The following is a 13,912-nucleotide window of genomic DNA, read 5'->3' as shown; positions in this document are numbered from 1 at the left end:
GTGTGTGTGTGTGTGTGCGCGCGCGCGTGCACGCCAAGAAAAAAGCCTGAAGTGTATCACTGTGAAGTAGGGACTGGAAGAAAAGCCCCTGGCACTGTGGGATGGTGTGAAATGCCAGCCGTCTGGGTTTAGGCTGGGTTCTGAATCCTCTCACACCCTGACGCAGCGAGACCAGGCATTCACCTCCTGGGGAAGGACTGCGGAGCCCAGAGCCACCACTAGACGTGGTTCCTTGGCCACTCGGGCTGGCTGGCTGCTGATGCCCAGCAATGTGGCAGCAAGACCCCTCCTACTGGCAGAGGTGCAGCAGTATTTATCTACTCACCAGGATACAACGTAAGGGATAGGAAAACTAGAATTCTTAGCTGAATGCTTCAGCCGTTTGAACCAGGAGGTTCCTGTGCTCCCAGGTTCCACTGGGAGCCCTGCCTGCTGCCCCTGTAACAAGCTGTGCCTGGTCAGGTAGCAGAAGCACGACTCACAGAACTAGACCCGGCCCTCGGGAGCAGGCTGTGTGGCCGGGGCTTTCAACGCCCAGTCACAAAACTGTGGGAACAGCTGGTGCTGCACTTTGGTGGCCTAGTAACGGCTCAGAGAGACACTGACAAGGAGAGAGGACACAGGCTGCAGGATGTGTGGAAAGATACACACTGCAGCATCTCGGAAATGGGCACGAATGTCCTGCCACCAGTTAATAAAACAATCTAGTACATGAAAACAATGTGAAGCACAAGTAGCTCTCCCAGAAGCAGAAAACCATGGGATTCTGAGAGTTAAGGAAGGTAAGAGAAAGACAGTGAGAGACAAGGGAGAGGGCTTTTAAATGACAATTTAATAGGCTCCCTTCTCTCACTTTCTCCTAACCCTCCAGGGGCTGACAATCAAATTAAAAGGCAGGAAACTCAGCTCGGATTTCACAAATTGCTTTCTAGCATAATTATAAATCTAACCTGCATCCAACGATCAGGAAGAAAACAGCTCAGGGACTTTCAGGAAGGAATATATGCTTTCCTAAAGCACAACTCTCCCCTCGTGCCTGTATGACGCTCAGCACTGGTTTTCCTCGGGATTCATTCTTTATCTTCAGCATTTTACGGAGACTTCTGTCTAAATAAATTTACTGCTTGGCCTTAAGGTATTTTGAAATGCAACATCCTCAAGAAAATGAACAACTTTCTCTTCATTTTTCCACACAAAATCCTATACTTATACTTGTTTTGTATATTTACCTATCAACAACACACGTGTATACAGAGAGACATTATTTCTATACTCCAGGAATCATGAGGAATGTTCAAGGAACCACACGTCTGCGCTGTGAACTAAGTAAGCCTGGTGCTGGCGGTGCCTGGGCGCCTCTAGCGAGCTCACTACCGCAGACGCTGATGACGGGAAGCAAGGAGACTCAGGGCAGCCCCAGCCTTAATTAAACGCGGGCAGGACAGTCTGCAGAGATGACACTGTGTTTGTTAAAAATAAACATTTGCAAGGCTGAACTGCAGTTTGTTAAATTAATTCAAAAAAAAGGCTTAAGGCCTTATTTATCTATTATAAATGAATGTGATGTTACGTGTCCTGAAAAGCTGCAGCACTTCTGGCCGCTAACCCCATTAGCTCTCAAAGAAAAAAGCAAGCATCTCTTCTAAACTGGACTCATAGGCTTATAGCATGCGAAACGTGAATCTTAACAAAAGGAGATCCTAAGAATAGGAACTTGGACTTAATGGGAAAGTACTCCTGTGGATGTTATAATCTTTTATTTAGTCTTTTAATGTAGGAGATAGGACTCTGGCTCCACACGGGTCAAGAACTGCAGAAATCATGACTTTTCAACCACACAAAGAGCAGCAGCTAAGAAGAGGGCGCTGTTCTGAGCGTTCGTGGAGTGGAGGGGGCAGGGGGCTCTCTGGGGCCCTCCCCCCACCTCCCAGAGAGACTGATTCAGCAGGAGAGGCAAAAGGCACATGAGATGCAAACCGGAGCGCAGCATTACCTTTGAACCATGTCTGCAACGGAGGATAAGAAGCTGTCCATACTTTGGGAAAACATCTCTGCTCCCTTCTTAAAAAAGTTAATCTGAAAGATATAATTATGATATTCTGAAAACTGTCTAAGAAAGGTGATCGATGAACTCATGACATGTGAGACTAACAGCACAGGGGCAGCAGACACTGGCTGGCCCCTCCTCGCTGGCAGCACTTGCTGCCTGTCTGCTGAGCCCCACCTCACTGGCTGAGGTTGACTCCCAAAGCCCCTGGTGTGTCTGTAGAGGGAGGAGGGTGCAGCCTCCTAACCTGCTGCAAGGCAGTAAAGGCCAGGGATAATATAAGTGCTTGGTACGTACCACCTCATCTGCAATTACTACTGATAATTATTTTGATATTCTCATCAGCAGCCTTTTTCCTGTGTGAATTCTAGACAGTAAACAGAGGGAAGACGGGGCAGAAGATCCTTAAAAGGCTCTTCCAACCCCGACATCAACTTAAAATGACTGTGTATGAGAAGGACACAGCAGGGCTGCACAGGTGCTGGACACAGGGGACAAGGCCCCTGCTGCTCCCCAGCGTTCTGATGTGGAAGCAGCCCTGGCCCTGGGTGGTGGGCGTGGAGATCGACCTCTCACCTCTAGAAGGCTAGCACCTGTCATCAGCACCATCTGACTCCTTACACCTGGCTCCCCAGACACCCTGGGGAAGTATGGACACCAACGTACTTAGTTTTCACAGTACAGAAACACGATGATCATGATTATCCTAATGCAAGGTATACCTGCAGGGAGATGTTCTGGCCCCATGATCTTTGAACCATGCAGAGATCAACACTGTAAATGCCAACCTGAGTCCCTGAAATGTTGACTATCAAGGTCTGTTAAACAAGCATTCTACATTTCTAAGTGCACAACATCAAGGTGGCGTCTTCTCTCCTTCCCCTCCCTGAACTCCTTGGAGTTTATACTCTAAGTCCTTGTCATAGCTCCTCTACTACTCTGTAAGTGCCTAGGGCAGGGGCTCATGCAATCCCTAAAAAAACCCTGATGAATGAACGGATGGAAGGAAGGGATACGACACTGGCTTCTACAGCCACATTATGTAGTACTTACCCTGTAAATAGGACACTAGAGTTCATTTTTGTGTTCTCATGAACCTGTACACAGATAACAAAACCTCCGTTTGTATGCAGGCCTGAGGACTGAATCATGGTCTAATTGGAAACCTCTTTAATGAGGGCCACGGAAGGAAGGAATGGAGTCAAACCACCTCCACTAAGGTGGGTGGTGCTGAGAAGTCTCATTCAGTGCAACATCATCCAAAGACCTAAGCTCGTGGCCCTTTGTGAACAGTAGGACGTACTATGGTCCTAGGACCATCAACTAACGAAGCAGATGCTCAGTGGGCATTGGTTCCAGAGGGCTGATGAGGCAGTGGGACAGCACATGCTTTAGCGTCATCCCAAAGCTTCACGGTGTCAGACAACAACCTGGCCTTCCGGAAGGAACTATAGTTTTCATCAGGATTAAAAAGTCTCCAGGGTGAGACTTTTATCTGCTCTTCTGGTCTTGAAATCTGCACACTTTTCATATGAAAAATGAAACGTGCCATCCTCGGTCCTCAAAAATGACACTGCCACCACCCAACAATGACAGTGTGCTCTGTTCTGACTTCCTAGGCACGGGGGCTACACTGGTGTTACTGCACCCAATGTCTTGTCCTCCCCACTGTGTCCAGGCTGGGAGAAGTGGTGGAGTCCTTGGCCACGGAAGCGAGTGAAACCAGCCAGTATCAAACCCATCTTTTAGGACTTGTGAAGACCCTCCTCTAAACAACCAAGCTCCCCAAGCACTGATCCATCAGGCCTGGAGCAGTTCATCTTTCTGAGATGCTGAGTCCAGGTCCCTCCCTGACTCAGGGTCTCTAACTGAGCAGGAATTACGGCTTCAAAGGCAAGAAATGTCAATCAGGGAGGACAGATGCGAGAGGAGGTATTAATCAGAGAGAGCACAGGAGTACTGGCCTTCTCTACCAAAGCCAGGACATGGGCAGGGGGAGAGGGGAGGGTGACAGAGAGGGAGCGAGTATACACGTGTGGACACAGTGCCCATGATGAGGAAGCGGGGGAAGCTCCCAAGGCTTTGCTGAGGACTGCAGCCCACAGCTGCACAGGGCTAGTTTTTGGTTTCATCCAGCTTTACTCAGCTGACACAGAAAGGTTTTACTGCTCGAGTTCAATACGACCTCTAAAGACACCCAGCTGACCTTAGTGTCCCTATCCCTCAACAATAAAATAACCAGATGAAGAAGACAGACAGCTGACCTTAGATGTTTAAAGATCCTCTCTTGTTCTCCTTTTCCCTGAATGAAACTGATATTGTATTCTTTTGAAATATATGTATTTTTTTTAATGTATTTAAAAAAAATAGATGCTCACATGTGGGTTTTTTTAAGTTGCTTTTTTTCTTCTCAACATTTTGCTTCCTCACATTCCTTTCTGTTCCTAGATTGTCAACTGACAGAAGGTTCCCAGCTGTGTTTCTCACATGCCCAAGTGAGGTTTTGGAGTCAACCTAAGTGGGGCTAAAGCAGGGCAGGGATGGAGGGTGAGGGCTAGTGCTGCACGGTCAAGGGCCCATCCCCAAAACTGGAGCCTCCCTGCAAACAAACGTTCAGTAGCCCACAAAATGGGAGGAAGAAGCCGGATAATTATTCTACAGAGACTTCATCAGGCAGTGACAACATTTCCCCACGCCCCAGATACCAAGGTGCCAGCAATAACCTCAGCAACGTATCTTTAAAGAAGAGCCCAGCTGAGGGTGACCCTTACCACACCGAGCAGCAAAGGATCGTGCAGAGTCCTGGGTTATAGGCCTAGCTCCACCAACCTGGGAGCCAGCTGCTTCTCAGAAAACTGGACCAGGCCTGGCTTTCATTTGAATCCGACACAAAGGGTCATGCCAGCTCCTCCCCATAGGAGTCTTGGGATCAAAGCCATCATTTCCTGCACATATAGCCTAGTAAGTCCAACTAATGATGACCCAGCCCCTCTGGAAGCTCTCCAAGTGCTGGATCTCAGAAATTTCCAGGGAGGCTGTGCACCTGTGTTTCTTTCTCTGATGATGCTTCAGTATCTCCTAAGGGCTACGTCAGCAGAATGCCATGCTGTTCTCCACAGCTGGCTTAGGTCTGACGCCTCAGGGAAAGGGATCACCCTACCTGTCCATGGGCAAAGCCTAGCATGGGCTCCATCATGGCCACTCGCTTTCTGTACTGCAGCGCGTTGAGAGCACAGTAGTACTGAAGGGATGAAAGGTGCTGTTTCCGCCGGGCAGCTGCCACCTCCTTTACAACTTCAGTCTTCACCTGGTTAAGAGGGGAAAGGAAAACAAACATCAAGTTGTCCAAAGCAAGTGGCAATTCTGTAAGAGCATGCAACTTCAAAACATGTTTGTTTATTCATTAGAACAATTTTTGTGACAAATAAAAAACAGATGAGATTCCACCTCAAGTTTTTTAAAAATCCAAATTAAAAATACCTAATTAATGGCATCTCAGCGTTTGTGAGGCTGCACTGGGGTGAAGACAATACTTTCTGCTGGTAGCACTACAAAGAGCTACAATCCTTTAGGAAAACAATATGGCAGCATGCATTCAAAGCCATAAATATTTTGGTTCACTCATAAGATTGTACTCCCAGGAAATCATGGAACAGAAATAAAAGCTATATGCCTGAAAATATTTGATATTATCTATAGCAGCTAAAAAGCTAGAGAGCATGAGTTAAAAAATCAGGGCAAGGAGTTCAAGTGCCCAAGTATACGTGTGTCAGATAACCATATGAGCTATCAAGCTTAAGTTAGAATCATTATGTGATTATCATTTTACAATGGTTCCAAGTTGACATTTAATAAACCAGTTTGAAAAAAGCTAGAACAGAGAAGAAGTCTACTTATGAGATTTGGAATAAATATTTTAAAAATCCAGGGACTTCCCTGGTGGCACAGCGGTTAAGAACTGCCTGCCAATGCAGAGGACACAGATTCGATCCCTGGTCCGGGAAGATCCCACATGCTGCGGAGCAACTAAGCCCGTGTGCCACAACTACTGAGCCTGTGCCCCAGAGACCGCAAGCCACAACTACTGAGCCTGCGTGCTGCAATTACTGAAGCCTGCACGCCTAGAGCCCGTACTCCACAAAAAGAGAAGCCACCACAATGAGAAGCCCATGCACCACAACCAAGAGTAGCCCCTGCTCGCTGCAACTAGAGGAAGCCCGTGTGCAGCAATGAAGACCCAACGCAGCCATAAACAAACAAACAAACAAACAAACAAATAAATAAATAATTTTTTTTTTAATCCATGTACAGGAGAAAAAAAGAATTCATCAGGACACCCTCAATGCCACAAATTCACAATAGGGAAACATAAAAGGAGCTTAAGTAAATGAAGTGAAAAATGGAAAGCAGGTATTCATACCTTTTCATTCTCCTTTTTTTTAGGAAGCCTGCTATATTTTGCCATTGAGAGGTCATGCTCTAAAAATAAAGAGATATTTTAGCACCTAGATGGGCTGAAAGGCAAGAACATTCATTCAGCATCTCTTCCCACAGACATACTAAACTCACATACCAAGAACAGAGAAGATGCTTACCATTGCTGGCGAGTCCAAAAAGATCCTTTAAAGTGCTTACTTCTGAACAAGAGAAAAGAAACATCTTAAAGCAAAGAAAAATAAAATATGCTAACCCAGAGCTCTGTGCTTTCCCAAGAAAATAAAGCTATGTGCGTGGAAGGGGGTAGCTCCGCCAGCACCCTCGGGTCCTGGTGCCTGGGGATGCTTGTTTTAATGAAAGAAATCTGAAGCAATCTAGTATACTGTACTTGCAACAAGCCAACACCAATAAATATTACCCCATGTGGGTGCCACACCCATCATGCACAAAGACGGCTTAACAAAGTCTAAGACCAAAAAAACAAAAAGTTAGTGAGAGCAATGACTGTCCAAGGTTAAAAATTTAAAAACACAGAGATATTTAAAAGGAAGTGACACTTTCTACGATTCTAAAACAACCCATTTTTACTTTGTCAAACAGAGCAAAGCATTTTCACATCTTCTACATTGTTTTTCGATTTGTCTCAAAACTGCCTCCAGCTTTTAAATTTCTCTTCACATTTTTCTTACTCTTTCTGATATGGGGCTGCTTTCTGCCTTTCTATTCTTTAATTTTTCATTTCTTTCTCATCTTCTACTTCCTGTTGGAGCAGTTTTAGAGTTTGTTCCTCATCAATTTTAAATAGCTTCCTAAATAACTCTTGTATTGTCTTCATTCAGATTATGTACTTATATTGGTGGGTAAATGAAAAAGGCAACAAAATGTAAAATAAAACACCACTCCCACTACTGGGCATATACCCTGAGAAAACCATAATTCAAAAAGAGTCATGTACCACAATGTTCACTGCAGCTCTATTTACAATAGCCAGGACATGGAAGCAACCTAAGTGTCCATCGACAGATGAATGGATAAAGAAGATGTGGCACATAAATACAATGGAATATTACTCAGCCATAAAAAGAAACGAAATTGAGTTATTTGTAGTGAGGTGGATGGACCTAGAGTCTGTCATACAGAGTGAAGTTAAGTCACAAATAGAAAAACAAATACCGTATGCTAACACATATATATGGAATCTAAAAAAAAAAAATGGTTCTGGTGAACCTAGGGTCAGGACAAGAATAAAGATGCAGACATAGAGAATGGACTTGAGGACACGGGGAGGGGGAAGGGTAAGCTGGGATGAAGTGAGAGAGTGGCATGGACATATATACACTACCAAATGTAAAATAGATAGCTAGTGGGAAGCAGCTGCATAGCACAGGGAGATCAGCTCGGTGCTCTGTGACCACGTAGAGGGGTGGCATAGGGAGGGTGGGAGGGAGGGAGATGCAAGAGGGAAGAGATATGGGGATATATGTATACATATAGCTGATTCACTTTGTTATACAGCAGAAACTAACACACCATTGTAAAGTAATTATACTCCAATAAAGATGTTAAAAAACAAAAGCAAAACAAACAAACAAAAAACACCACTAAGCAGAGGGGATGCCAGATTCTAATTTGGTTCTGATTTTGACTCAGGTATGACCCAAGCCAAACACTTCAAATTTCTGTCTTGGTGTCAGCAGAAAAGTATACCTTGATTAACTTTTTTCATAGATACTAAGAGCTTCTCCTTTTAGTACTACTAGACAGTTTTATTTTCTTAAAAAAAAAATCATCATCTTGGGTAAATACTACTAATCCACAAGTTGAGCCCTTTTGGACTAACAAAGGCCACATCACCAACACTACTGGGCATTCTCAATCCTAGGTTCCTATAAACAAACCTGAAAGACATCCATCTGACAATACAAGTCTTAGGGGGTAATTATTTTGTTTCTAAAAGGCTCGGAGTTTGTTTTTTAAATGATATCCCCGCACATTTCTAATGTTTTCATTTAGAGAAAATCTTTTTTACAAATGCACTCAATGAGGCTTTCAGTTACTACTGGATAATCAGCACATGACCGCATTTAAGTTTGGGTTTTACATGCGATTACAGATGAGCAACGCTAAAGAACACTAAAAACCCTGCTCAGTCAAGGTTTCCCTTTATACAAGCTGACATATTATTTAGTAAAAGTTTTATTTATCAAGTGTTAGAGCTGTCACTGTGCCCTTGGGTACAGTTTGTGCTAGTTCTACTGTTTCCCCCATAGGCTTCAGGTGACACGATCACAGGGGATCTCAAAGTGAGGGGAAAAAAAGCTTCATATTTAAGATTTGGCCTTCCATTTACTGCATCTTTTCTGCCTAAAAAGGAAGTTTTAAACTTCCTGTTTTTAAACAGGAAGTACTATACTGAACAACAGATCTTTTCAGCACTCAGGTTTAGACTTTTTTGGTCTGCAATGTTTTATAATCGGTGTTCTAGAAAATACAATTCTTTATTCTCTAGGCAATGAATATTTTCAATGAAATAAGAAAGGACAAAAGGACTAGAAAATCTGCATTCCCTTTTGTAATATCAACTAAGTTTTTTTCAAGATTATTTATTTTTTATATTTAGTTTTTGACTACCTTGATTTCAAGTGATATAAAATTATTCTAAAGCTTTATTTTAGTTGAAGAACCAAAATTAATCCAGAAGATCAACTAGGCTCTCTGAACTAGTCACAGATACTCCCACTCACTAAAATGGAGCTCCATCAGAACAGGGACCCTATCTACCTGGTTCACAGCTGTACCCCCAGAGTCTAGCACAGATAAAGCATGGTCCCCACTCTGTCCTTTCCTCTCCAAGCCTCCCACCTTACATTCCAAAGTGTTCATGGCTCCCCAAGAACAGCATGCCTTTACACATGTCCCCAAACCTGTAATATAAGCCTTGCCGTCTTTGTCTACTTGGTAAACATTTATTTATCAAAACCCAGCTCAGAGATCTTCTTCTTCTCTGGGAAGCCTTCCCTGGCACCTCACCCTCAAAGGGTAATCACGCCCTTCTGTGTGCCATTTCTGTTCCTTGTACATCTCTGTCCTGCTGCCCTCATCACATAATATTACAGTTGTCTGCTTCCAAGTCTGTTTTCTTATTGGCCTGTGACTTCCTTTAGGTGAGCCAAGAACATAGCGAAGATTTAATAAAAGCTGAAAAAGAGGGCATTTCTCAATGATCCACACACTTAAAGAAATAACTGCAGTAAAAATTACTATTAAATGAATTAATATTCTTAAAGTATATGGCACTGAACTCAGTTACTTTACCTGTAAGATCCTTTTCTCGAAACTGTATAATAGGTAGAACCATTGTGTCTGCCAACTGTTTAGCCAGCTCTGTATGGAGAACATTAAGCTGAAAGAAAGAGAAATCTACTGAAGAAAATTATACCCACTATTACTGACACTGTCTTATTTCACTGAGGGATCACACTCAACACATCCATGTGGTTAAGGAGCTCAGTTAAACTTCCTTAGCAAATAAATACCCTTCATAAAGCAGTAAATGACATAAGCTGAGAGGTATTAAAAACTAAACGCAAGTTTCTAACTGACCGGGGCACCGGTTGAGTTTGCTAAAGAGCCTCCGAGCCTACAGTTATTGTTTGTTAACTGTGCAAACTGTGGCTCTGCGTTCTTGATGCGAGCCACACCCGCCCAGAGAGGGAGAAAGCTTTGATGTGCTGGCAGCACAGGTCAGCACTTTGCCGGGCCTCTGTGTGCTCTCTCACTCTCAGAGGGGGCTGAAGTCACCCCTGAAAGACAGGCCTGCTGGGAACCTACTAACCCTGCAACTACAGACACTGGGGGCCTGGGAATTGCTCTGGAGAAAGAATGTTCCCCGCAGAAATAACTCAGCCAGATTTCAGACCTTCCTAAGCACAAGAAGGCTGTATTCAAACGTGCTCCTCCTCACCAGATAATTTTAACAGTCCTTGATTCGTTCTCCCTTTCTACCTCAAGGCCTTAACTAAATCCTGTCTTTGTAAATCGTCTAGGAGAAATAAAAATTATCACCATCAGCACTACCAGTTTTGAGCTCTTTCTGTGTGCCACCTTTACCTGCTTTATACCACTTAGTTCCCACCTACTCTGTTAGATGGGTGTTATTATCCTCATTTTTACAGGAGGGCAAATAAATCTCCAAATCCAGACAGCAACTAAGTGACACAGCTGGGATTTTAATCCTGGGCTACTGGGATCCAAAATCCATGCTCTTTCCAACACACTGTCTGGGATATAGAGTTTGTCTTTCACGCTCGCAAAGCTGCCAAAACTTTAAACATGTGGTAGTCAGTAATGAACACAGTGGAAGGCCCAGACTTCCAGATATTATGAGGATGCTCTGGGATTCCTGCTGGGTGTATAAGGGGAAATCACCCAGCAGTCATCTTGTGGAGTAAACATTTGGCCAAGTTTTCTTTCAGCAGTGATAGCAGTCACATGTCCGAATCCCCCTTCTGCACACGGATCTCCCCCCAGCAGATCTGGTCCTTCAGGGTTGTGCTTGCAGAGGCTGCTCTGACAAGCTTAAAGACTGGCTTCAGGTCAACCACCTGTCAGGCCAGGGAGTGACAGGCCAAGAAGTCAATGTTCTCCCTATCTTTCAATCAAGCCAAAGAATGGCAGCTTTTTCTGCGGGGAACACATGAAGACAGCCATGCCAAGAAATGCATTAGGATATAATGAGTTAACTACTTTTCCTGAATAACTTCAATAAGAAATGTACTTTTTTTTTTTTTAACTAACGGTTAATTAGATAAATTGGCTCTGTGCCGAATGCCCTGATATAATTATTTCATTTAACCTTTATAACAGCCTAATTATGTGGGCTGTCCTGCTACTGCCACTTACAGATGAAAAAAAACAAAACTCAGAGAGGTTAAATGGTTTTCTTTCCAGTGGTTATGCACTTCAAGAATGGCAAATTTCCTAGCTACTCTACTACTGCTTCTTAAGGATCAAGTGGTCTGTGTCACCAACTTTTTGCCTTGGGGCTTTGAGAGGTAAGGGATAATCACTTCCAAACACAGCACCTTTGCTGAGGAGAGTGCGAAGAGCACAGACCACCTCTTGGCACTTCAGTATCGTCACACGGAAAATGGGTATAACAGCATCTTCCTTGCATGGCTCTTTTGACGATAAAACAAAACATGAATAGGAAACACTCAGGGCAGAGGGCCTGACACATACTGGGCAATAAAATCCATAATGTCAAAGATTTCCTGTCTCAGATGCACTAAAAGGAAGTAATCTAGAAACCTTGCTTTTGGTACAATCACCAAGGACAAAAAATCTCTGTATGGGGCCTCCCTGGTGGCGCAGTGGTTGAGAGTCCGCCTGCCGATGCAGGGGATACGGGTTCGTGCCCCGGTCTGGGAGGATCCCATATGCCGCGGAGCGTCTGGGCCCGTGAGCCATGGCCGCTGGGCCTGCGCATCCGGAGCCTGTGCTCCGCAACGGGAGGGGCCCCAACAGTGAGAGGCCCGCGTACCGCAAAAAGAAAAAAAAAAAAAAATCTCTGTATGCCTAGGACATCGAATACCTGAATCCAATGCATTCTATTAAATATAAGCAACACAGATCTCTACTTTAAGTTGGATTTTTCAATTTCTGAGTCAAATTACTTCTCTTGAAAAATTTTCAACCTGATGCAGGCCCACCTTTTGAGAAAACCGCCTCAGAAGCTCCTCTGCTCTTCCCACCTGAGTTAACTGCTTTCACTGGCTTAGGTCTTGACATCAAGAGGCTTGTTTAAAAACTCACGGTGTTAAGCTTCCAGGAGGCCATGACACTGCCTTTAAATCACAATTCTAGGCTTCCATCCTTTTGGAATGATTCACTCCCCACGAAAGGAACTGTCATTAGCTAACAGGCAAGTGAAAAGATGCTCGACATGGCTAATTGTTAGAGAAATGCAGATCAAAACCACAATGAGGTATCACCTCACACCGGTCAGAATGGCCACCACTGAAAAGTCTACAAATACTAAATGCTGGAGAGGGTGTGGAGAAAAGGGAACCCTCTTACACTATTGGTGGGAATGTAAATTGGTGCAGCCACTATGGAAATCAATATGGAGGTTCCTTAAAAAACTTAAAAATAGAGTTACCATATGACCTAGCAATCCCAATCCTGAGCATATATCCACAGAAAACTCTAATTCAAAAAGATACATGCACCCCAGTGTTCACAGCAGCACTATTTACGTGGCCAAGACACGGAAGCAACCTAAGTGTCCACTGACAGATGAATGGATAAAGATGTGGTGTGTATGTATACACACACACACACACACACACACACACACACACACACACACACACAATGGACTACTACTCAGCCATAAAAAAGAACGAAATAATGCCATCTGCAGCAACATGGATGGACCTGGAGATTATCATAAGTGAAGTTAAGTCAGAGACAGAAAGACAAATATCATATGATATTACTTATACATAGAATCTAAAACATGATACAAATGAACTTATTAACAAAACAGAAACAGACTCACAGACATAGAAAGCAAACTTATAGTTTCCAAAGGGGAAGAGGGGAGGAATAAATTAGGAGTTTTGGATTAGTAGATACAGCCTACTATATATAAAGTAGATAAACAACATGGTCCTACTGTATAGCACAGGGAACTATATTCAATATCATGTACTAAACTATAACAGAAAAGAATATGAAAAAAAGATACATATATCTGAATCACTTTGCTGTACACCAGAAACTAACATTGTAAATCAACTATATTTCAATAAAAAATTAATTCAAAAAAAAGAATCATCATTCCCACCCATGAAAATACAGCTCTGAGTAAATATCTTAAAGTAGAAATCCTGGTTTAGGGTTTTGACAACTAATCACATTTCCTGAGCAAATCTCCTCTAGTCAAGAAAACACATAAATTCAGTGGGTGTAGACTACTGTTTCTCCCCCTGGGTTATTCATTCACTGTTAATTAAGAAAAATTCTTCTCCCCACCTACAAAAAAATTTACTTTCTACTCCTCTCTAATTCCATTTTCCATTCATCCTCCTCCTCTTCTGGAATAGATATGCATCCATATTATCACACACTTCAAAGAGCCACAGCAGTGGGACAGAGGACAAAGTTCACAAGGAAGTGGACAGTTTGCATCTATATCCCCAGTGCCTAGAATTGCATCTGCTAAATAGTAGGTGGTCAGTAAATGTTTGTTGAATGAATAATGCCTCGATGAACTGACCTGTTGAATGAATGAACAGGCAATTGGTACAATTTCATACGAACGTTAGTTTCTCATTTTATGAACTGAAGATAGCGTTACGTTCATATCAATGACTGCACAGTGAAATGGCATCTGTACATTGCCTTTTTTGCTTATTCTCTATG

General features: G+C 43.3%; 1 protein-coding gene across 3 annotated transcripts in view; it reads right to left on the bottom strand.

The window, feature by feature from the left end:
• APPL2 (adaptor protein, phosphotyrosine interacting with PH domain and leucine zipper 2) overlaps positions 1-13,912 on the bottom strand; it is a 52,755-nt gene that overhangs the window by 19,869 nt on the left and 18,974 nt on the right. For all 3 annotated transcript variants that reach the window (XM_060113262.1, XM_060113263.1, XM_060113264.1), the window contains 5 exons: positions 9,800-9,887; positions 6,643-6,684; positions 6,468-6,526; positions 5,208-5,354; positions 1,994-2,076 (listed from right to left, as the gene is read on the bottom strand). In XM_060113262.1, coding sequence (XP_059969245.1) covers positions 1,994-2,076; positions 5,208-5,354; positions 6,468-6,526; positions 6,643-6,684; positions 9,800-9,887 — 419 coding nt within the window. The remainder of the gene's footprint in view (positions 1-1,993; positions 2,077-5,207; positions 5,355-6,467; positions 6,527-6,642; positions 6,685-9,799; positions 9,888-13,912) is intronic.

Source organism: Mesoplodon densirostris, chromosome 11, assembly GCF_025265405.1.
Source record: "Mesoplodon densirostris isolate mMesDen1 chromosome 11, mMesDen1 primary haplotype, whole genome shotgun sequence".
In the NCBI taxonomy this organism is placed as follows: Eukaryota; Metazoa; Chordata; class Mammalia; order Artiodactyla; family Ziphiidae; genus Mesoplodon; species Mesoplodon densirostris.
This window is presented reverse-complemented; position numbering and strand designations above follow the sequence as displayed.